Below are 27,222 nucleotides of genomic sequence, written 5' to 3'. Positions count from 1 at the left end.
TACAACGAGCTTCTGCTGCAACAGTAACCTTTTTATACACACATTTCCATGTACTCATTGTTTATTTTTTCTCTCAATTTATGTGAACTGCACAAAAACACTTTTCTCATGATACGAAGTTTAAAAGTTAGAGCAGTAAATGTTGTATGTATTAAATATAAATGAGTTTTCTGCGCAAAAACCTTTTTATTATCAGGGCGTTCATCTAGTGTTGATATATAGAACCAGCAAGTGCTCCAATCCACAGAGAAATACTTTGAGACAGAAGATAGAAGTGCTTTGACTAGCACTGAGTCAGCTGCATACATAACAGTAACAGAAAAATTTAAACTTTGTTCCCTAATAAATCATAGACCAACCAATGTGTTGACACAAACAAAGCATTTGCAAATTTTATCAGTGTTAGTCAATTGGAATGGCAACACATTATGAGTGAATCACATGATGTGGTAACCCGCACGGGTGATAGCTGTCTAAAAGGTTTTGCCAGACCTTTCCTAGTTGGAAATATAACAACTAGGAATATGATGTCTATTGCTCTTTGAAGCCCCTTTCTGCGCTAACGACTTTACGTTCTGAATATCTGTACTGAATGCGCTGAAGGGCTTCTAGAATTCAGTCAGGTATTTCGATGCGGACCTCTACGCCGGAGTTAACGATATTGGCTTGCTGTTCCTTGAAATGAAAATAATCTAACCAAAGGAAATATGATACGAAATACTGCCGGTGGTGCAAAAATAAGAACCATGAGCAATGGTATACATTTTTAGAGGAAAATTTAGCAAGTTATTAATAATAATTAATTCAAGAGTTATGATATATATATATAATATATTGCGTATATACTCTAGCTGTGACAATAGCTATAAATAAGCCAAAACATTTTTCAGGTAAAAAAGCTGTCCCAAGATGAGTCTGATCCATTTATATACACTGAATTATTAACATATTATTATTATTATACATGTATTATCATATTTAGCTAAAGCGGTACCAGTTTATGAGTAATACAGATCACAAACATGTTAGTTGTATTATTATCTTCCGAACAGTCAAAAACAAAATCCTATTTAAAAAATGTATTATATAGTAAATGCCATGTGCGAAGCGAGTTAATAATTGTGCTACAGAAAACTTGTAAAAAAATTAAAAAAATCTTTCAAATCACTTCTCCATATACACACTATATACATGGAGAAAATAAATCTTTTCAAGACTGGCTATTTGAAATATTATTCTATACAAGTCAGCGCCAGTCAGGAGTAATAATTCAACCGCGATCAAATTTTGTCAATTTTAGTCTTAAAATATCCTCGCAATTAGATCACCTCAAACATAAAAAATAATTGCAAATGTTAGAAAAATACCGATAATTTCTGATAAAATCTACAAAAAAGTTGTGCAAGTTCATTTTTAAATCGCTCTCTCTGCCAAATTAACAAGTGGGGATAAGTCCAAACACTGAGCTTTCATAGCAGAAGGATTGTGACTGTCTATGATAGACTTATCCACAGCTCTCCTTAGCACCACGAGCAACCTGTACAAGCTCAAAGCAGCCTGTTTATTGCAGGGTATCAATTATATCCGCGTGTATTATATTTACAGCATAAACATGTATATTGGAACCTGGCAAGGACTACAAGCATGCTCTTGTATACAGTTCTCTATGTGTCAGTTTTATAGTGAGATAAATCAGATGATAATGAGGCTGCGTGCGGAGAGAATGACAGCGGAAGACAGCTCAAGGGTAGAATAATGATAGCCGTAAGAAGCTGTTCTTAGATACAGTAAACATTTAGACGTGAACTTAGCTGCTATACATCGAGCATCACTAGTCCTACCCTACTAACATCTGCAATAAAGAAAATTGTTTTCAGACAACAAACTATAAGGTTGTTTATAAAAACAGATGCAGTCGTAATTCAGAGCACCGGGGTTTGATATGTAAGGCCTTGTTGTTGTTACGAGTGAAAGGTGCACATTTTAAGGTCAAAACATAAATTGGCAACTCTCAAAGAGTTCAGAAGATTTGAAAATAGAAAAATAGGATATCTAGTAAAGGTTAGCCTAACAAAAAAGAATACAAAGAGAGGACAAACCTTCGACTTATGATGAACAGGAAACAGAGCACCGAGTATCACATCGCCATCTATATATATTTTCTTATTGTCACTTGCGGTAACAAGTTGACCGCCTGTAAAATAAAGTAAAAAATAATGCATGTGCAGGCCAGCGTCCAAGCAGTGAGTCGGGTAGATCTATCTCTCAGATCAGTCGGAAAAGTCTGCTTTTTACAGAAGATGTAAAACTCAAAAAATACTGAGAGAAGACTTCAACGAACAAAACTTTCTTTTAACTCTGAGTTGTAGTCGTTCACCATTACACAGTTGCCTCAACATCAGCCACAAGTTGCCTAAACTCGTGCTAGATCAGCCACATGCTGCCTAAACTCATGCTAAATCAGCCACATGCTGTCTAAACTCGTGTTAGATCAGCCACATGCTGTCTACGCTCATGCTAGATCAGCCACATGCTGTCTAAACTCGTGTTAGATCAGCCACATGCTGTCTAAACTCGTGCTAGATCAGCCACATGCTGTCTACGCTCATGCTAGATCAGCCACATGCTGTCTAAACTCGTGTTAGATCAGCCACATGCTGTCTAAACTCGTGCTAGATCAGCCACATGCTGTCTAAACCCATGCTAGATCAGCCACATGCTGTCTAAACTCGTGCTAGATCAGCCACATGCTGTCTAAACTCGTGTTAGATCAGCCACATGCTGTCTACGCTCATGCTAGATCAGCCACATGCTGTCTAAACTCGTGTTAGATCAGCCACATGCTGTCTAAACTCGTGCTAGATCAGCCACATGCTGTCTAAACTCGTGCTAGATCAGCCACATGCTGTCTAAACTCATGTTAGATCAGCCACATGCTGTCTAAACTCGTGTTAGATCAGCCACATGCTGTCTACGCTCATGCTAGATCAGCCACATGCTGTCTAAACTCGTGTTAGATCAGCCACATGCTGTCTAAACTCGTGCTAGATCAGCCACATGCTGTCTAAACTCATGCTAGATCAGCCACATGCTGTCTAAACTCATGCTAGATCAGCCACATGCTGTCTAAACTCATGCTAGATCAGCCACATGCTGTCTAAACTCATGCTAGATCAGCCACATGCTGTCTAAACTCATGCTAGTAGTAAAACTGTGACCAAATGAAAACAATTAATAAACTTCTTGTCTTATGTAAGATTTACATCTGTGAAGATGTACTAGAGAGAGTTTGTGGTTTCAATTAAAATATCGCAAAAATATGCCAAGAAGGTTAAGGATGAGAAAGTACATACTGAACTGGAATCGATTTCTACGCCTACCAAGACGAAATTTCAGTTTTTGTGAAAGTTTTGCAAATTTTGATTTTCTCATTAATTCTAATCGGTTAAAAGAACATGGCTACTAACACCGGCAGATTTTGTGTCCCGGTCTGCTGCGAATCAGGCAACGCAGAGGGATTGTCCTCAGTGACATATTACCGTACCAGATAATCAAGTGCCGTCCACATTTCAAGTAATAGAAATACAAAGAACAGTTTTAACTTGAAACAGTCCAGCCGACAGCACCATTAACTACCAAGCAACAGCTATATAAAAACACTAAATGATCTACATGATCGGTTTATTGATAGAGGAATTAACAGCTATTAGTGTGTTTTTACTACATTTTAACTGTTTCTCTCCGAAAACAAATGAATCAAAATAAATTTACTATTCTTAATTTTATTTATTGATTTTTGTCTCAGGGTATAATTTGGTCTAATTTGGCATGAAAGGCATTCATCGATAATAATAAAGCTCATGTCTATCTATCTCAAACTTTTGCTCTGCAATTTTTATTACTATAATTAGATTTCTGCGTGTAAATAAAAAACTGATTTCTAGAAAGAGCCTTGCACAACAAAAAACCAACAAAACTCTAGGAAGTGTTAAATATCTTAGGATTGGCTGTGAATCCCTGTTAAATATCTTAGGATTAGCTATGAATCCCTGTTAAATATCTTAGGATTGGCTATGAATCCCTGTTAAATATCTTAGGATTGGCTATGAATCCCTGTTAAATATCTTAGGATTGGCTATGAATCCCTGTTAAATATCTTATGATTGGCTGTGAATCCCTGTTAAATATCTTAGGATTGGCTGTGAATCCCTGTTAAATATCTTAGGATTGGCTATGAATCCCTGTTAAATATCTTAGGATTAGCTATGAATCCCTGTTAAATATCTTAGGATTAGCTATGAATCCCTGTTAAATATCTTAGGATTGGCTATGAATCCCTGTTAAATATCTTAGGATTAGCTATGAATCCCTGTTAAATATCTTAGGATTGGCTATGAATCCCTGTTAAATATCTTAGGATTGGCTATGAATCCCTGTTAAATATCTTAGGATTGGCTATGAATCCCTGTTAAATATCTTATGATTGGCTGTGAATCCCTGTTAAATATCTTAGGATTGGCTGTGAATCCCTGTTAAATATCTTAGGATTGGCTATGAATCCCTGTCAAATATCTTAGGATTAGCTATGAATCCCTGTTAAATATCTTAGGATTGGCTATGAATCCCTGTTAAATATCTTAGGATTGGCTATGAATCCCTGTTAAATATCTTAGGATTAGCTATGAATCTCTGTTAAATATCTTAGGATTGGCTATGAATCCCTGTTAAATATCTTATGATTGGCTATGAATCCCTGTTAAATATCTTAGGATTGGCTGTGAATCCCTGTTAAATATCTTAGGATTGGCTATGAATCCAAACATAAGAGATTAACAACAAAGTAGGTAGAGAACTGCCAAACACATATAAATAGCCATTGTTGCTGTAAAGGATTTAAATAGAGACGAACTGAAACATTGAAATTAGCTCATTTTTCAATGCTGAAATACCTTTCCTTCTGCTTACTATAACGGAATAATCATCTGAATACTAATTCTCACTAGCTTTCATGATAGATTAACTATAACAAAACTGTGATCACTTTTCTGTTCCTGCAGTTTAATATATGAAGTGTATTGATTGGCAGGAGTACTTTGTTACGCATTATATCAAGTGTGTATGTTGTACTTCACTCTCTATGTTTGTAAATAGAGAGAATCAACAGCTGTGGCCGTTTAGCTGATTTATAACTTGGATGATTAAATTAGAAACTTTCAGAGGAAACGAAATTGAGCTATAAAGAGATTTTATGCTAAAAGTGCAACTCTCTTTTGACATAAGAATGGTTAAAAATACATGAGTTGAGTTGCTAAGTGATGAACTGACAAGTCAATAAGATTTACATTAGATGAGATGTTAATGAAATTTCATAATAGAAATCAATTGTATTACCAGTGTAAAAATAGCATCACTGTCTTATAAGTGTCTCTTTAATACTATGAAACTCGAGAGACTACGATGATCTTGTTGCGCGACTTGTGACAGATGCTAGAAAACAAAGTAATTGATTGCGGTTAGTTGACAAAGGGACGCCAATATTGTCAGTACAAACATTCTAAATATATACAATTTGCTAGTGTATTGATTAGGTAATTGACTGTATTGATTAGGCTAGAAGTGTCAGAAAAGCAAGTCCATAAGGTTGTAATACGCGCAAAAACTTCCTGGTTATGAGCTGTACATTTTATATTTTAGCGTAGTTTCCAATAAAAAGGAGTTCTCACGGAAGAGTCAGACCGGCTGGAAGACGTGGTCTTATTTCTAGCATCAAGCTATAACATACTATCCATGGGTTCCCTTTACTAATCTTATGTAAAATATTGAAAATTGAATAGTGCTCAGAGATATTTCAAGAATATAAATAATTACACTCTGAAGACCAACTATTTATCCTGTCATCAAGCCGTCAATGTCTCAACCGGCAAAATCAACTGTCCCTATGACACATCTCATGTTATAACTAATATCCCTATGACACATCTCATGTTATCACTAATATCCCTATGACACATCTCATGTTATAACTAATATCTCTATGACACATCTCATGTTATAACTAATATATCTATGACACATCTCATGTAATAACTAATATCTCTATGACACATCTTATGTAATAACTGATATCCCTATGGCACATCTCATGTAATAACTAATATTTCTATAGCACATCTCATGTTATAACTGATGTATCTATGACACATTCATGTTATAACTAATATATCTATGACACATCTCATGTAATAGCTAATATCTCTATGACACATCTTATGTAATAACTGATATCCCTATGGCACATCTCATGTAATAACTAATATCTCTATGGCACATCTCATGTTATAACTGATGTATCTATGACACATCTCATGTTATAACTAACGTCTCTATGACACATCTCATGTAATAACTGATATCCCTATGACACATCTCATGTTATAACTAATATCCCTATGACACATCTCATGTTATAACTAACGTCTCTATGACACATCTCATGTAATAACTAATATCCCTCTGACACATCTCATGTTATAACTAATATCCCTATGACACATCTCATGTTATAACTGATATCCCTATGGCACATCTCATGTAATAACTAATATCTCTCTGGCACATCTCATGTTATAACTGATGTATCTATGACACATCTCATGTTATAACTAACGTCTCTATGACACATCTCATGTAATAACTAATATCCCTCTGACACATCTCATGTTATAACTAATATCCCTATGACACATCTCATGTTATAACTAATATCTCTATGACACATTTCATGTAATAACTAATATCTCTATGACACATCTCATGTTATAACTAATATCCCTATGACACATCTCATGTAATAACTGATATCTCTTATGACACATCTCATGTAATAACTAATATCTCTATAACACATCTCATGTTATAACTAATATCTCTTATGACACATCTCATGTAATAACTAATATCTCTATGACACATCTCATGTAATAACTAATATCTCCATGACACATCTCATGTAATAACTAATATATCTATGACACATCTCATGTAATAACTAATATATCTATGACACATCTCATGTAATAACTGATATCCCTATGACACATCTCATGTAATAACCAATATCTCTTATGACACATCTTATGTAATAACTAATATCTCTATGACACATCTCATACAATAACTAATGTCCCGTGAGACATTTCATGCAATGAATAATAATGCCAAAGATTGTCTAAGTTACATTCCAGCTTCCTGAATGTACCAAATATATTACTAACAAGAAATGACAAGTACTGTAAAGTGTTGACAACTATGTATTGACTTGAGAGAAATTAACACAGAAAATAGACCAAACCCAATGGCTGATATAAATACAATTCTAGAAGTTCGGTTTAAAAATGTAAAACTATTATATTTAAACCGAAATCTCTTTTTACATAAAAATTTCCATTATCTACTTAAGGAGACTTTTAACACTGTTTCATTACAAAACTAGGTGAATTCCTAGTGTGCCTGAGTAATAAAAGAAGTCTTTGGACAGAAAATTTGTTTTTATTTAACATATACAGCATTTACTATTCTAGTTTTTAAACTTCATATCATGAGAAAGTATTTTTGTGCAGTTCAAATGAATTAAAAAGAAAAAATAAAACAATTGCAAATGTTTTCAAACTTTTTAAAATAACTGTAACTTTTAAACTTCATATTATGAGAGGAGTGTTTCGCTGAATAAATTAGGAGGAAAAATAAAAATGTAGAAGTGTTTAAATGTAAACGTGAAATCATTCGAAAGTAATGGCTAAATATAATCTGTTTTGCTACGATTACAATGAAAAATTATTTGGTGTACAATTATATGACTTTGGTTCATTTCAGTGTTAGCATGCGAAAATATTGTAGACTATAGACGTACATAGAGTGGTATAGAAACCCATAGTAATTATCTAATGCAATCACCTCCTGGTAAAAATCATCATCATTAAAAAATAGTAATAAAACAATATGTTGACCTTAGTAACTGTAGATACCTACAATGACTTTAGTGCATTTTGTGATTATGATCTGCAAGATAATATAACATTCCAATGTACTACGTGGAGAGTTCTTGCTTTCGAGACATGTGTAACACGAACATTGAATCTATGTCATTGACATAGTTCATGTGTAACACGAACATTGAATCTAACTTAAATAAATTTAGCTTACTAAACGCATACTTGAAGTTTTAATATGTATTTTAGTAAACTTCAAACTTTGAACTAAAATTTTATTATTTATCCATTTGCGAATTCGACTTTACCATAACGGATAACGCTGAACTCACCATGGCGGGCAACGTACATTTCTTGATAATGTATATACGGTAATCAGTACAAAAATCGCCAAATTTTAATTTCGTGAGAAATTATTGATGATCATGTGGCAGAAAGAATTTGCTCTAACAAAAATATTTAATGAAAAACCCTCGTGTTCCCTAGAGTTAGGCGAAAAATATTTTATAACAGAGGCGTCGTACAGTGTGGGCGCAATGTTAAAAAATATGTCATTTAGCATGTGCATACGCTATGCGGTATATAATAGTAACTATGAGTTGTATAGCTTATTGGATCACGATGAGTTGTATAGCTCAGTGGTAGAGCATGTGGATTTAAACCTTACAATAACAATCACAGGAGTTCAAATTCATCAGAATGGAGAATTTTAATAGTTATAGTCAGACCAACAGATATCCAAATAGACCACAAACTTTGAGAAATATATATATAGATTACAAGCTTGGATTTGCAAGTAACATTTGAGAGAAAAACTGACCAGCTTGTTACTATTTGAGGCACTCAGTCTATTCTGTTTGTTCTCAGTTTATTCCTCAATATTTGCTATTCCGATATATATTAGTTAATCCAATACTATCATTGTCTGTCTGTGTGTCTGTTGGTCTACGTAAACACTGCGTTTCAACATTTTTAGCTGGTTTCATATAAAATTCACCCGGATATGCTCCATGCATTCCGTCAGATTGCTAGAAACATCTGGTTGTCAAACTCCGTCTGGTTCCGCAGAACCAGCCTCTTAAGACAACCGCTGACTACCTGAGAGAAACCTGAAAAAAATCCTTGGCATTGCGGAGCTTACTGCTAGTCATCATTACAAATATAAATGGAAGAATAGTTCTGTTTAGCTCAGCAAAAGAATTGAAAGGTTTTATGGCTCTCATATGGCCAAATGTTTAATTTCAGAAAGCATATTATTATAAAACATCCCTTTCAATATAATATGACGCGAGTGAACTATATCTCACCTTAAAATCATATCATCACTTCACAACATTTCTATACCAGAGTAATGAGTGTCCAGCAGTGATGGACGTCTGCTACCCATTTATATAATGTAATCATTATATTCCTATTAGAGGTTACGTCAGCTGACCTTTCATAACTAATAACAATTGATTACGGCTATCTACAAGCAGCAAGACCTTGAATACCTTCAATAATTCCACAAAATGCTTATTTTAGAACAAATATAGAACAGAGCTGTTAGGAGCAAGTAAATTGTAATTCAGTTGATCTACGGAATTATAATATTTACTATAGTAAGTTCAGTGTCCCTCATCCTGTACCCACAGAGGTTGGGATGAAGAGTGTTTCATACGGAGTTCAAAGGAGTGAGACATGGTTTAGTCGCCCGATACTCTACCACCTGGGCTAATCATCCGCATTTCAGCCTTGCTGAATAGTTGTGTGCATACTTATTCTCTGTGCTTTATCTGCGTTTGGTCTCTCACAGCGGACTCGACTGTCAGGCCGCTAGTGGTTACAATATACACTGTAGGAACAGTGAGGTAGTTCAACTTATTAGTTAGTGTAATTACTATCATTACTATTCTTATAACAACTTTTAATGTATGACCAATAATCGCTGTTGCTGGCTATTTAGGTGTAACTGAACTCTCCAGATGTTACTTGTTTGCCCTTGAGCTTATGGAATATGATAGCGGGGAGTTATTTAGTATTTTTGAAAACAAAATTAAATTGCTTTATAAACAAGATAGGCGAGCAGAAAACCTGTGATTGTTTTATTTTGCATTGGCAGACGAGACTTTGCATGCAGTGACAAAACAGACTGAAAAAAAACTGGTTTTGGAAGGAGAACATTCTGTTGACAAAAACCTTGTCAATTTTAGTATCTGAAAAGCATGACAGATAGTTATTAAATAGATATTAACTTTGTTTACACCAGTCAAGGCTGTTTACAGCAAATTAGACCCTAAGACAAGAACAGCAGAGTAAATTATGCGTATTAAAAGAAAAAAGCTCTTTTTTGCATAACGCTGTTTTATAATGTGGATTAGCAAGGCGCTGGTGTCTGGTATACTGGTCAGTCAGAATAGAGATACGATTAGCAAGGCGCTGGTGTCTGGTATACTGGTCAGTCAGAATAGAGATAGGATTAGCAAGGCGCTGGTGTCTGGTATACTGGTTAGTCAGAATAGAGATACGATTAGCAAGGCGCTGGTGTCTGGTATACTGGTCAGTCAGAATAGAGATACGATTAGCAAGGCGCTGGTGTCTGGTATACTGGTCAGTCAGAATAGAGATACGATTAGCAAGGCGCTGGTGTCTGGTATACTGGTCAGTCAGAATAGAGATACGATTAGCAAGGCGCTGGTGTCTGGTATACTGGTCAGTCAGAATAGAGATACGATTAGCAAAGCGCTGGTGTCTGGTATACTGGTCAGTCAGAATAGAGATACGATTAGCAAGGCGCTGGTGTCTGGTATACTGGTCAGTCAGAATAGAGATACGATTAGCAAGGCGCTGGTGTCTGGTATACTGGTCAGTCAGATTAAAGATACGATTAGCAAGGCGCTGGTGTCTGGTATACTGGTCAGTCAGAATAGAGATACGATTAGCAAGGCGCTGGTGTCTGGTATACTGGTCAGTCAGAATACGATTTAAGTATTTTAAACAACACATATTTAAAAACACATTCAGTTTAGTGCTGAAACCCGCAGTGAGCAAAAGGATCATGATGGTTAGTCAGTCGAGCCTGAGTAGTTCCTCAGAAGGTGGACATATTTCTGTCACTCTTCAGCATAGCACAAGTTTCTAACTTACAGTTCCTATCACAAGAGGACCAGCACTGACACCGACCACTGATGGACACTTGCCTGATCCAAGACTATAATGAGCAGTTGTATTGTGGAGACAATACCCATAGCCTAAGTGTTGAAAGACACAGTAGTTTGGAAGGAATAGCCCAAGTGTTGAAACACAGTTGTTTTGAAAGAATGCGGCTTTCCATATGCGCTGTTATGTTTCAGTGCTTTTGGAATATTCAATTTGCCTGATTATTATTATCATTGTAAAAGTTTTTCTTCACAGTCATGAGGTGGTAGATGACCGGTTTTAGCCCGTGTTGATTCCGGGCCTTAACATAAGGCCAAAAAATCCAACATCTTCTTCAATTCCACTAAGAGAGGGCCTTCCTCAATATGTGAGCTGTTCCTAAGATGGCTGTCTTCTGTATAGTCTCAAAAGACATGTTTACTCCTACCTCGGCCAGGTATGCTATATGCCTCATTGATGTTGTTCCGAGTGCACCAATTACTATTGGTATCACTTTGGTCTTCACCTTCCAAGGTCTATTTATCTCGAACCCAAGCTCTTTGTATTTACCAATCTTTTCATCTTCCTTCTGTACTACCCTTGTGTCTCCAGGTATTGCTATGTCTATGACCTGACATTGTTTGGTTTCTTTGTTTATTAGTATCAGGTCTGGTCTTCTAGCTTCAATAACCTTGTCTGTCTGCACATTGAAGCCCCATAGCAGCTTCACTTTCTCATTCTCCAATACAGCTTCTGCACGGTGGTCGTACCATTTTTCTGTGTGGGCAACTCATGTTTCTTGCATATGCTCCAGTGCATTGTACTTGCCACTTTGTCATGCCGCCCTTTATATTCTGTCTGTGCAATCTAACTGCATTCGCTGACTATGTGGGACACTGTTTCATCTTTCTGCTTCCACAATCTGTATTTCGGATCGTTTGTTGACTTTTCTATCTTGGCCTTCCTATTGTTGGTTCTTAATGTTTGATGCTAGGCAGCAATGATCAGGCTTTCAGTCTCTCGTTTGAGACATCCCCTCTTCACCCATTGCCATGTCTCCTTTGCTGCTTGATCCTCTGTCTGTCGTAGATGTTGTCCGTTCATTGGCTTATCATGCCAGTTTTGCTTTCATTCAGTTTTCTGATGGTTTCTATACTCTAGTCTCCCATCTTCACTGTTGGTATTTATGATCTTACCCGCTGTTCTTATAAATTCGACTGGGCTGCCCTCTGTGTACTTTTTCAGACTGTGACTTTCGTATTTCACAGTTTCCTCAACACTCATTAATCCTCTTCCTCCTTGGTCCCTATTATCATTATTCTTACTATTATTATTATTATCATTATTACTATTATTCTTACTATTATTATTATGTCTGAATGTTCAAGATGCCTCATTGCTCACTAATAGCTTATAAAAATAGTGAGGTTATAAAATTCCATAGTATTATTCATAAAACAATTACTGCTAGACTTTAGTAGCAAGGAATATTTTTAAGCCATTTATCAGTCATTTGGTCACAAGAGTGTGCTGTTGTATGCTGTCATGGTGAGCGATACGTTATATTATTATGTCAATGCTTTTGGAGACTAATATGGGTCCCAGAGCTGTGCTGGCAGTAAAGGGAAAGAATGAACAACCTGCGATTAGTGTCACAATTAGCATGCAGCTGACCTCATAATAGATTATAATCTGAACATGATAGTTACTTTTACTACCTAAGTGCAGGGAGCATTTAGGATACACATATTTGCCACCCACTGTACATTTTTTTACCTATTCTACATTTTTTTAAATAATAACAATAAGTAGGACAATTATACCTGCTTTAATATTCAATTTTGCTGACTTGGCATGAGTAAGGGAGGCCACCATTTAAAGTATTTCCTAACAGAGAAATAGACCTACAGAGAGCTGGTCTATGCCAATCAACTGCTGACATACGAGTCATCCTTAATGCTGCAGTAAAAATGCAGCATGGAAAGCTTTTCTGGTTGGTTGAGTGACAAAGGAAACGAAACTAACCAAATTTAACATTCCAACAGCTGTCAGTTGGCTGCTGGAGTGGAGACCTTAGGCTAGCTCATAAGCATAGTTCGTGGAGGCTTGACAATCATGACTCACCATGTTTTCCTGTTATTTTCACAGAGCGGAATGCTTATGTAAATTTTTCATGTTGTTTACTTTTGGGTGCAGAGGCTATGTAATAACTAAACAAGCTCGCTATTACGACCATACCAGACCATACCAGACACAGGCAGGTGTAAGATGTCTATAATATGCTAATCATAACTGCCCTAAAAGTGAAGACCAATCTATAATTAACACAACCGCTTATGGAATCTCTAAGTCTGTGTTGATAAAACAGCAGTGACTATAAAAGCATAACAACTATAAGTCAAGACTATGAGCATGTTTGATGTCTCTCGCAGCTATAAAATATAATAGCTTTTAATGAATCTATTCATATTGGGTAGACAGGCTATCAATGAATCTATTACGGGTAGACAGGCTATCAATGAATCTATTACGGGTAGACAGGCTATCAATGAATCTATTACGGGTAGACAGGCTATCAATGAATCTATTACGGGTAGACAGGCTATCAATGAATCTATTACGGGTAGACAGGCTATCAATGAATCTATTACGGGTAGACAGGCTAATAACATACAATGCCACATCGTTGCAGTAATGCAGTTTTTGATTTCTCATTCTTAAAATCATTAAAATTAAAATCATTCTGAAAATTTAAAAACAATAAAAAAGCAAAGCACCCATAAAGGGCTACACACATTTTAGCTGCCGCATAAAATCTTATTAAAAGAGATAACACAAAAAAGTGCTACACGTGGACAAGACATTGCAGACTTGTAATTCTCATGACTTCTGCAAGGTGGTAGCAGGTTGCGATAAGCGGGTTAGCGCACGTACTTTAAAATACATCTAATGGGTTGGCTGCAAATGTTTGAGCCAGTATTGGGAAGAAACTTTAGTTTACTTGTGAAACCAGGTACAAACCTTGTGTACGGTATACATTGTATCTTAATATCAGTGTTTATCTAAGCTGAAAATATGCACCCATTATAATGATTATTATATAATGTGCAAAATTTGCTATATTTTAACAACATATATGATACTATATCAGCATATTGTGTGAGGGAGTTAATTTCCATATTTTTGTAAGGTCAATTGCTAGCTAATATATGGTTATTTAATATTTTTAGCAATATTTAAAGTCAATAGTGCTAATTGTATACAGTAGACGCTCCTATAATGTAAATTCCAGATAACGTAAAAATTTTATGTGAAACCTTTGCTTCCTACTATGTAAAAAATTCCATATAACGTAAAGTGACAAAGTCGGGCGAGTTTTAAAATTCGATTTGAATGCTAGTTTATCTCGCCTCATTTTTGGAAGAGAAAACGCCTTGCGTATGGCGTTATATTTATTACATATATATAGCTTTCGCGACATTCTAGTTTGTCGTAATAGATCATTAAATGTGTCGACAAAAATGAGAATGGACAGCTGCGCAATTGTTCATAATTACAAAGGCGACCGATCGGTGCAGGTGTTACGACGTAACACCGGTCGGTCTACCAATCTGAATGTTATGAGTTGAAATATCGTTGAAAGTTATCTTATATCCCAACCTTGACCATTGGATACATATAAACGAAGAACAGGTAGAACTGTTTTTTATAGTAAAAAACTTTGTAGTTTTGCTTTATTGTAGAGGTATAAAATATTTGTTATTAGTTTTACTTTGCAGAATAGACTTTGTTGTTTAGAAAAAATAAGCAAATCATTGTAATGAACGTCAAAAATGTGCGCTCCTCATCAACTTGTTGTAAGTTTACCGCAATCATTGTCTATAAAACCAGTGAGATTGATCATAAAGAAGAGAAAAGCTGTTGATACAAATCAAAAATACTACAGTTACGGTACAGCCGACAAATTAAAAGAGTCAAGTTCTTTCCTTTTTGCATGGCCAAAGGAGTGAGTTTCGAAAGATGTTGAAACAAATTAGGCAATTCACATGCATTTTACTGTTCTTATAACGTATATTCCCTATAACGTAAACGTTCCTGGAACGGATTATCTACGTTGTAGGAGCGCTTACTGTATTTTAGAGCATAGCTTGATTAAGGTCAGTTGCTGTTGGCTGAAATTAGTTGAATCAATAACTATAGGGTTTAATAAAAACAGAGCAAAAGAAAACATTAGATGTTATCTCAGATGTATGCTGTCCTGATTGGAGCCTTGCAAGCGCAACAGGTACTCACAGTCAAGAAGGCAGCAAGTTAGTATGGCTCCAGACACACATAGAGATATGTAGGAGATGATAGATGCTTCCATTTATTCACCATAGTAGACTAGAGTGTCTCTGAAATACAACCAACACTCCTATTAACTAGAAAGGCAGCCATTGAAACACCTCGTATTAATGTGGAGGAACCTATAAGTTATAGGCCTAAGTGTGGACAGCTGAAACCTGATGAAATACAAACACTCAGCAGATGGAGACAAATCCTCAAGCACCTCCAAAAATTGTGTTATAAGAACACCAAAGCTCTAACTATTTGATATCTAAATTATTATAAAAATAAATTAAATACAATTTTACAATTTTCTACCTAATATCTGTTCTCTGAGCAGAAAAAAAGTATTTTAAACACTATTTGTCAAATTATTTGTTTGATTTTAGTGGCTAACTGTAGCCCTGTTTTGTTTTTGTGTTTTGTAACTTTTGTGTGGCATAATTTGAAAAACATTTCTGTTTGAAATGAAATAATTGCCAATAAAGTAATATGTATATATAGAACCATATGTATCAGACATTTTGATTGAAGGCTCATTGTCGATTAGCAGCAGTCAGTAGACTTGCACCAGCTGAAGTGAACACACCCATCACACGTGTAATATTCCTGAAGGAGAAATAAGAGGAGTGAATTGTACGAAAATGATTAATGCGAGTTTAATGACGAAACAATTTTTGGTCTGGTGGCAATCGCTCGTGTTAGACATTAGCTGATACCCATATGTTCTTACTAATTACTAACTGAAATTCCTATCAACGTCTCTTTAACACTGCTCATTATCCGGCAGGATGCAGAGAAGAATATCTACGGCAGGCGTTATGCTACTTCATAATTATATGCAAAAGTGTATATGACCTTATGTGACACGCAAGCTGCCGCGCGTTAAGAAACCGTGAAATTAAATCTAGGGTAATTGCTTTAATTTGAAGACAGCTGTGGTGTAATCACTGAGTATCACTTAATTTCTTCTGCTAGTCTATTAAAATGTTGTACAGCAGGTTAATCATAGTCTTTATACAAGCTCATGCGGGTGATGTGTTCATTCGTGAGTTTACTGCCGCGGAATGTTCTGGAATAAGATGGTAACTAAGCTGTCAATGCTGTCTGATAGTACGAGTGCAATGCCTGGAGACAATGGAGGCTTTATTCTTACAGTATTCTACAGGATGTATGTATCTAGTGCGTGTCGTAATTGAGCTCGCAGGCAAAATTGAGCATTAGTACAGGAAATACCAGCTACATATAACTATTAATACTACTATTAATAGTATTAATAATACTATTAATAGTACTAATAATACTATTAATAGTACTAATAATATTAGTTGTACATGTAAGAAAGATGGAACAAAAAGTGTATTTGTCTGAAAGGTTTGACAGCTATTGACTAATCACTTAGTTTGGATTTCGGAAAAATAAAAACACTACACTAGCTCTTACTCAATTCACAAATCAAATTTTAAAAGCATTTATTGATGGGAAAACTGTACTTGGAGTCTATTTTGATTTTAGTAAAGCCTTTGATACCCTTGATCACCAAATTCTTTTATATAAGCTGAAACAGCTGAATTTTAGTTCAAATTCTATTAAATGGGTAGAAAACTTTCTTTCTCAACGAAAGCAAGTCACCATTATTGGACAATCTGTTTCTGATGAACTAAGCATTACATGTGGTGTTCTCCAGGGATCCATACTTGGCCCTACACTTTTTTTAATTTATATTAACGATTTACCAAACATTTTAACAGTTTTAACTCCTATTTTGTATGCCGATGATACAAACTTGTTTTTAGAATCCGAAGACTTAGATGAGCAAATTTCTGCAGTAAATAATGAACTCAATAAAATCCAAGAGTGGTGTACTATGAATAAACTAACAGTAAATGTAGACAAAACAAACTTCATGATATTAAAAGACCATCAAAATAAATATGAATTCCCTAGGACCGCTTTAACTTTGCATGGTAAAATTTTAAACCAAGTCGAAACTGTAAAGTTTCTTGGTGTTCACATTGATACAAATTTATCATGGAATGATCACATAGACAAACTTTTTAATAGTGTTAGACCTTTGTTAGGACTCTTATATAAATGCTCAAGTTATTTACCCCACAAAATTTTGGTTTTAATTTACAACGCATTTATTCATTCTAAATTCAGTTACTGTATTGAGGCTTGGGGAACGCCCCAGGTAAATACTTAAACAAACTCCAACTTCTACAAAAACGAGTTCTTAGGATTTTACATAAAAAACTTAAATTAGAACACACTCGCCCACTTTTTCAAAAATCTTCAATTTTGACTGTGAATAAACTCTATAAAGTTCGAACTCTCATCGCGTCTCATCAATTATTCTACAGCCTTAAATCACATCGCATTCATCAATATCCCACTCGCTGCTCTTTCTTAAATCTAAAGCTACCTCCCTTTAAATCTGCTTCGGGTCATCGCAGAATGTCATACCAGCAGTCAGCACAATGGAACGCTGCCTGATGAACTGCGTAGGGTTGTGAGTATGCCCACTTTTAGACGGGCCCTCAAGCTGTACCTGTTGAGCGGTGACTAAATAGTTTCTGGCTGCTCGCTGTTAACTTGTGGCCCAGCGCCTTGACTAGCAATGCTACTGCGCAGTTTGGGCCTCATCATTATTTCTTTTGTTTTTTTTCTCTGTTTTCATATCTTTTGATGAAATAAAACAAACAAACAAACTTAGGGTACCAACACTGTCAAGGAAAAAAGATATACCAGTGAATTATAATAATAATACTGTGTAGATGTTAAACATTGCTGGTCAACTGCAGCCATAGCTCGACTATAACCACCGGAGTTAAGGGCATAAAGTTAATTATGGACTCAGTGATCCTAGAACTAAGGCTAAACATGTGCTCATTATGAGGTCTAATACTGCTGTCAAACTTCAAATGCACAACAAAATGGCTGCATTAATCATGGTACAGGATGTGTGAGCCAACAGGGAATCGATGTACAGCCCTGCTCCCCTAAGAACACCCAAGCTTGGTGCTACTATTTTTATGCATGCTATTGCAGCTATATTACAATGTACAACAACTTTACACCTATTAATTATTAAACTCGGAACATAGTCTGAGAACTGATCAACTGAAAGGGTGTCTCGTCCTGTTAAAGTTATTTTTTATTAGAATTTATGGTAATCTTTTATTGAATAGCCTTCGCAAGATGTTACGCATCTGTGGTAATATGCTGTCATAACTTGGAACTTTCTTGTTTTAGAGAATAATCAAAGAATTGCAATTAGATGTTTGTCTATTATAAAAAGTGAGGCTAAAAATTTTTCCAGAGTCATCAGGATTCTTATAACAGTATATCTTATCATTTATGACTGCATACTTATTACTCAACATTTATCTAGCATCTGCTCCACCCATTGGCTTCTTGTGATAACATCAGCTATATATATAAAAAATTGTTTCCTCACCCCGGTTACCCCGTATGGGTGGTAAATTCTGCTCTAACTCGGGTCTCCTACCAGAGACCAAGATCTTAGCTGTTCCCAATAGCGCACTTTTCTGCAACTCACCCGAGTTGATTGCTGTTGGTATTTGGGCAAGCCACATTTTATGCGCCGGTGTTATTGCGCCCAGTGCCCCAATGACTACTGGGATTACAGTTGTTCTTACATTCCAGCATTTTTCAATCTCTTCTCCAAGAGGGAGATATTTCTCTACCTTTTCTTTTTCTTTGCTGGCTATATTGTAGTCTTTGGTACTGCTATATCTATTATAGTAGCCCTCTTGTTCTCCTTGTCTACCACCACTATATCTGGTTGGTTTGCTAGGACATGCTTGTCAGTTCGGATGTAGAAGTCCCAGAGGATCTTAGCGCGGTCATTTTCATTGACCTTACCAGGAGCTTCCCACCAGTGTTGTGGTTTATTAAGGCCATACTCATCACATAGACTTCTATACACAACACCTGCGACATGATTATGCCGCTCAGTGTATGCGTTTCCTGCTAACTGCTTGCATCCCCTGATGATGTGTTGGATGGTCTCAGGTGCATCTTTGCAGTCTGCATCTAGGATCGTCTCTAGTGTGATATATTTTTGTTTGGAGTTGCCTTGTTGGGAGCACTTGCTCCTGGGCTGCCATGATTAACAACTCTGTATTGGTCGTTAGGTTTCCTTTGTTCAGCCACATATACACACACACACACACACACACACACACACACACACACACACACACACACACACACACACACACACACACACACACACACACACACACACACACACACACACACACACACACACACACACACACACACACACACACATATATATATATATATAATTTTCCTTTCGCTATTCTCTACGGACCTTATTAATATATATTCTTATCGGTTTATTGTTTGTTGGTTTTATTCTCCACAAATGTATTATTTTAACAAGAACTTTTTATAAGAAAAATGAGTCACAATTAGCCCACCACAACTGATACTATACATGTACGTATACGCTATTTGATAATATGATATACAACAAACAAATACTCTTGCGAAATGTACCATTTGCTTATAATTTCAAAGCAGACTAAACAATGAGAAGGGATTATAATGTTGACTACACAGTTCGCAAACTTTGCAGTACAAAACAGAGGTGAGATTGATCTAAACATTACAACGGATAAAATAATTTGTTGGATAGAAGTTGGCAAAAGAGTGATAATTTTTACTGAAAGCACTTCTTTGAATGCGTCATGCTACTGTTGACGTGAAGGACATTACCAAGGAGGAAATAGCCAGCTATTTCTCAGACAATGGGAGTTAAAATTTTATACAATTTTTAATAAATAAAACCTTTTTGATTTTTAAATTAAACAAAAATCTAGATTCTCTTCTTTTTGTGGGAGGAGCTCAAAAGCTGCTGACTTAGTTGCGCAGCTACCACAGCATGAGTTTTTATTCGTTTCTAGAGCAAACAATGAACTTGGTCTTAGCCCATCTGTCTAGACCAACAAAACATGGAAAATTTCATTTTTATGTAATATTTTAACCTCTTTCGTTAAACTGTTCATTAGCTTCAAGATTTGTTATCGTTTGAAAATAAAAAATTTTTTTATTAGCAACATATCATGATTTGTGACTAACGCGTGGAAAATTATAAAAACCAAAGAAGTTTAACAATCTGCACCTAAAGAAACTCAGCTTGATAAGAGAGTTGTTTCGTAGCTGTAAACTTGTAAAGGAAGTTTTGTGAATGCAGTGAATATGCTAAGCTGGCATGACTGGAAGCGCTACAATATAGCTGTGCTCCTCAACCAGCATATCGTTCTGAATTGAAAGAAAGCTGTCATAATCTAATTACTTATATTATTATATACATATATTATACTTATATTTCTATATAAATATACTACGCTTGTATTATTATATACATATACTATACTTATATTTCTATATATATATATAGAAATACAATATATAGAAATAATACAAGCATAGTATATGTATATATATACATATACTATGCTTGTATTATTATATACAGTCAAACATGGATAACTCGAACTTCAAGGAACCGAGCAAAAGTGTTCGAATTATCAGAGCATTCAAGTTATCAGAGCACTGTCACAAGTCCATATATTTACTTATTTATTAGTAGATACATGTACATATACAAACTATAATATAAATCAAAAGCACAAATGGCTTGTTTGAAATTAAATGCTTTTAATGTAAAGTTTAAAACGTTTTCATGAAGAAGTATAGAGATTTTTCTATCACTTGAGATTGGTTTGTTGTTTGAGGTGATGTTATTGCCAGGACGTTTTTCATATTGACATTGGCAAAACTTGATCGTTGTTGAAATGCTCAAAAGAAAAGACATTTTTTTCTTTTGGGGTTTTACCCACGATCAATTTTGCCGTTTTTTCTTGAAGTTTATGCAGATTACCTTACTTTACCTGGGATTCGTTAAGAGCAACACTCCGAGGCAGTTCAATTAGAAGTTTTACGAGGTTTTACGGTACATTCTATATCACTCACGCTTTTTTAATAGATACTTATTGAATGTACACACGTATTCTGTGTTTAGGTCAAACGATGAATAGTTTTTTGTAGCTCAGACAACGTATACGTTTAATTACAACATTTTTTAAGACGTTTTAAACATTCAACATTCCGACGTTGATTCAACACGGAATCAACGTCGGAAAACTATTCATCACGGGCTAGCCGAGTCACGCACTCAAGGATTTTCGCCACGCACATACAAAACAACATGCGATTTTTGTTTTGTATGTGCGTGGCGAAAATTCTTGCGCGCGTGACCCGGCTAGCCCGTGCTATTCATCGTATCGCAGTATAAATCAAATTTCACCAAACTTTTAGAAAAGTCGTTGACAAAACTATTTTGCCGATGGTGGTAATAACGACGCTTATGAATTACGAAAAGATGAAGTTTACCTCTATGGCTTTGAATAAAGTTATTTTCTAAAGCGAAAACAACCGTTTCGGTAGCTGTTGGGCAAAAAAACAGTTCGAATTAACAGTGTTGAGTTCGAGTTATCTATAGCAATTTATCATTACGTGGGAACGGACCAAAGGAAATGTTCGAATTAACCATGTGTTCGAGCTATCCGTGGACGAGTTATCCATGTTTGACTGTACATATATTATACTTATATTACTATTATATGCATATACTACGCTAGTATTATTATATACATGTGTTATGCTTATACTTGGATGAATGGAGTTGTGCTTTTAATAGATTGCCGACGGATTCACAAACTAAAGGATTGTGAATTGTGGGATTATATTACTATTATATACATATATTACGCTAGTATTATTATATACATGTGTTATGCTTATACCGAGATGAACGTAGTTGTGCTTTTAATAGATTGCCGAAGCAAGCTGAAGGGTTAGAACGCGTATGGTATCTTATCTTAATCCACAGCGCCACACGGCTCACTCAATCGATGCTCATCACAGGCATATGATAGTATTGATGGGAGCGGTGAGGTACACTGTCAACATTGTGGGAATGGAAGCAACCAGAAAACCAGCTCATACAGAAAGCTTGATTAGTAAACCATGCAGCGCAGTGTCGTATAGTTTCACAGAGTCCCGTGACCAAAAGCCGGAAACAAAAACGTCCGATTCCAAACAAACCCGATCGACATACTGATCTCTAATGGAATATTCTTACCTCGCTCTCAACATCTCACTATTTTGCATTTACTTTATTTTATTACAAAAAATCATTGATCGTTTCTTGTAGAAAAATTTGTCCTTTTTCAAATGGTGTATAATACAATAATCAATTTCAAAGGGACTGCCAATGGGAGTAATTTTTGTTGGTTAGTGTTGCGGCCTCTCCATTATAACTTATATAAAACAATAGTGGGCGCGGCTTGTTTGCTTGGAGCCGTGCGAGCTTCGATATGCGCATCCGTTAGCAGCAAAACTCTGTGAAGTTATATAGCTCTGTACTGTCAGAGTCATATAGCTTTAAAAAGTCTCGCGACCAAAACCGGAAACAAAAACGTCCGATTCCAAACAAACCCGATCGACATACTGATCTATAATGGAATATTCATACCTCGCTCTCAATACCGCTCTTTTTTGCATTTACTTTACGTTTTTACAAAAACGTTATTAGCACCTTTTTGTAGGAAATTTTGTTTTCTTTCAAATGGTTCATGATACAACAATCAATTTCAAAGTGACTGCTAATGGGAGTAGTTTTTGTTGATTAATGTTGCGGCCTCTCCATTATAACTTATATAAAAATAGTAGGCGTGGCCTGTTTGTTTGGAATCGAGCGAGCTCCCGTATACGCTTCTGTTGGTCGCGGGACTCTGTGAAACTATACGGCTCTGATGCAGCGCACTGTAACCATGGCATCAGGCCAAGCCATCGGGCCAAGCCAAAACAAGGATATTGTTGCATATCGACAACAATCTATCAACTTGTCTGTCAAATCAAATGAATCACTCACTATATTCAAAGTTTTCCATTTGTCAGTCTCCCAATTATTTCTTATTCCTAGAAAGGATTAGTTGATAATTTAGTAAACCAAAGAATCAAACAGGTATAATCTTAGTTAAGTTAACTGCAAGCATCTCTTTGACATGGCTGCAAACAGATAAATGTTATCTAGTCTCGTGTTCCACGGATTCACATTATTAATGAGAGCTGATTTGTAAATTGAATTCATTGATTGCTAGCCTGCTCAGACGTACCATAGCTCAACTTCCTTGTACTTGGAGAGTGTACTTAGTTTTTATAAAGTAGATGATAAGCACGCAGTCATTTGTCTCACAATGCTGAGCTACCACTGTGGATTTTTTAGCGATATTAAAGTTTAATGCAAAAATATTATGGAAAGTATAAAAGTTTAACCTACTGAGCTGCTATAGAGAAGTAAATCATCCGGAGTTATTTCAAAACATGAAGTCTGAGAATGTTTGGAGACCTTTGCTCACTAGTAATACTAGCTGTAGGGATTGCTTCTTTATCTCCCGCTTGCGTTATATCTACCAGAACTCAGTTTATTTCACGCAGAAACTCAAGGCTGAAGAAAATCTATAACTCATAGCTGCACAGTAAAGGCTGCACCTCGGTATAGGCTCTATAATAAGTTAGATTGAAAGATCACATGCAGTTTGTATATCCCTGCTAGGTCTTCCTTCCTAGTTAAATCTAAATTCTTTTTATAGAGCAGTTTGATATGTGACTATTTAGTTAACGGATAAATCTTGCTAAATTGGATAGGTGAGTTTTGGTTTCAAGTCTCAAGCCATTCCGGTCTAAGACTTTCTGGTAAAGGACGGCACGAGTTTTGGGTAGCAGACATTTTAACAAGAAAATGCAAAAAAATATTTTATTTATAAAACCGCACATAATACCTTTTGTCTTCAAAACACATGGGTAAACTGCAATTCAGTAATTTAATTTAATTCAAAGTTATGTATTAAATCTCAAAGGTATTCTAAAGTTTGCCTTTGATGTTTACATAACCAAAATTTGATTGAAGATCTCATGAACTACATCCATCAAATACATAGATGTGGTTGTCATGTAGGCCTATAAGTTTTTCTCTTCAAAGTTGACTTAAAAATTGAAGAGTCATAAGTCACAACATAAGATGGATAAATTCTGAACTTTTTACCTTCGCCAAAAACCAAAAATCCTGCCCGAGAACATCTGTGCCACAAAGTTCCACTTCAAGCCCTTCACACTAAACTAACAATTTGACCAACAATGTGCCGTATTATGAATAGGAAGCCTAGAGGTATACTAGTGAAAGAACTGGGTCTCGTAATTAGGTCAGGTAGGTAATCAACTATCAACATTTTGAAACAAAACATTAAAAGTTGATCTTGACAAGTACTACAGGTGATGCATGACACGTGTTTTAAGTGTCATGACCGCTCAGATTTATACCATAACTCACAGATGAGATTTCCACAGTTAAATCTTCCAAGGACATGACAACAAAGGGTTGGTACGCGGTTTACCTGTCTGTGCAACTGAATTGTAAAATGTGCATTGTTTACTTATTGGCGCCAATAGAATTTATTATGAAGTAGATAATGCTAACAGCTAACTCTATGAGTCTAACTCTATGAGTTTAGACCGTTTGGCCAACATTTTTGAAGGACAATAATTTAAATTATCTTCCGGTGATTTGAGAATATGTTATCTGTCTAGTTGAACGCCTGATGTTTCTGACAAGGTACTGCATGCCTTCCACCAAACAGTCTCTAATACAAATAATGAAAATAGAGTAATAATATAAAACGTAAAACAAATTCAATGCCGGAAGGGGAGGTATAATAAACATACAAGAATTTTTTTCGGGTCTAGATATTTTAATTTTGTTAGTTTAGAATATAGCTTAGCCTGCTACTAGCTGGAGCAATGACATCACTCTAAGACTATAGTCTGATATTATCAAATACAGTAAAATACAAATTTGTATTAAGTTTTACTAAATAAATAGCAGTAGGACTACAAAATTCCCAAGAAAATTATTTACTGTTTGTTTTTAATTGAATGATTTAGAGAGATGTAGTTTCGCAAAATCAACTGAAGCATATTATAGACAAATAGAACTTATTAGGGCATAAACTATACCCAGCAATATTTGTATTTTTTATTCTCAACACATAAAAAACATCATTTTCTACTTTGTGATACCAACACACTACGTCCACTATTGTATTTTTTAGTTTATGAGCTGTGTTATTACAACTCTTAATTCACTATCACGACCCCTCCACAATCCTATTAGACTACCAATTTTTTAAAACGCGTCCATTCAACTCAATAATTCCTGATTTCTGTATTTTCATTGTTTTGTTTTCTTTTGGGTTGTAATAAAAAAAACATAATTTTGTTGATGATTACCAATAAAAATAAAGTCATATATAGATAAGTTTAGTCATATATAGATAAGTTTAGTCATATATAGATAAGTTTAGTCATATATAGATAAGTTTAGTCATATATAGATAAGTTTAGTCATATAGAGATAAGTTTAGTCATATATAGATAAGTTTAGTCATATATAGATAAGTTTAGTCATATATAGATAAGTTTAGTCATATATAGATAAGTTTAGTCATATATAGATAAGTTTAGTCATATATAGATAAGTTTAGTCGTATTTTGTTTTATTAAGTAATTTCTCAGTGAATATACCTAGCATGGTTATTCTTGTACAAAACAATTTACAGGTATGGTCACCACATTTATATCAAATCAATAGTAATCATAAACATAAATAGAAAGGATAGATAAAAAACTGTCAATCTAGTGTCAACAACTGAAACCGTGACAATGAGGTGAAAATGGATCATGGAACTCTGAAAAGGACCTTAATTGAAAGCGTGATCATTTTAACAATATGGCTAAAGTTACTCAATGTTTCAAAAGTTTATTTAAAGGGTCTCAACATTCTTCCACTATGTCTATGCACTATGGCAGGCCTGTTTCTGGATTACCTCACCATATTTCTTTAAATTTGTGATCAGTTGTATGTGATGCGCCTTCATACTTGATAGAGCTGTGAGAATGCGGTGGGTATGTGAGAAACATCAGCGAATCTTAGTCATATTAATCAGACCACACAAGTTGGTAAACATATCATACGGTCAAAATGGGTAGCTTTGTCCCTTACTCATGAAGTCAATACATAATCATATCCTTGAGACATCATCAAGGAAATTAGCTGAGAACATAGAGCCAAAGGAATTCCCAGACACAGGAGTAATTTGTGTAGGCCATGCTAACACAGAGTTGAGGCCATGCGAGCACAGAGTTGAGGCCATGCGAGCACAAATATAGGCCATGCTAGCACAGACAGAGGCCATTCGAGCACAGATGGAGGCTATCCTAGCAGAGCTGACCCATTACTTTACTTTGTAAGTTGAACAAATGCTACAAGCCGACTGTCAATTAATACAATATCTAAAAAAAGAAATGGCATGCTTCTGTCATGTAGTGACAATGCTTGGTAGCGTTCTCATATTCTCTAGTAGAGAAACACACCGCCATGACTAGTTTTTTATAAACTACCTTGGGTGGTCCTAACACTTGTTAAGGGCTTCTTCTGGAACTGTCAGATTAACCTGAAGGGATGCCTTTGCAACACGTTCAGTCTGACAGAACACTACCACTAGGCCAACCTGACACCCTTACATAAAAGTTATATAAGATTGTGTTATTTAAACACAATATATAAATGTATTAAATTCTACATGCGCTGACCCTGCAACGTAAATACGGTACT

The 27,222-nt window shown here is 35.5% G+C and overlaps 1 protein-coding gene across 1 annotated transcript in view; it reads right to left on the bottom strand.

Moving 5' to 3' along the window:
- LOC137403549 (metabotropic glutamate receptor 5-like) overlaps nt 1–27,222 on the bottom strand; it is a 60,115-nt gene that overhangs the window by 31,878 nt on the left and 1,015 nt on the right. The window contains exons 2-3 of the mRNA XM_068089495.1: nt 15,399–15,499; nt 2,100–2,194 (exon numbers count right to left, since the gene is read on the bottom strand). Of these exons, the coding sequence (XP_067945596.1) occupies nt 2,100–2,194; nt 15,399–15,471 (168 nt within the window). The 5' untranslated portion in view covers nt 15,472–15,499. The remainder of the gene's footprint in view (nt 1–2,099; nt 2,195–15,398; nt 15,500–27,222) is intronic.

Source organism: Watersipora subatra, chromosome 9, assembly GCF_963576615.1.
Source record: "Watersipora subatra chromosome 9, tzWatSuba1.1, whole genome shotgun sequence".
NCBI classification, from domain to species: Eukaryota; Metazoa; Bryozoa; class Gymnolaemata; order Cheilostomatida; family Watersiporidae; genus Watersipora; species Watersipora subatra.
This window is presented reverse-complemented; position numbering and strand designations above follow the sequence as displayed.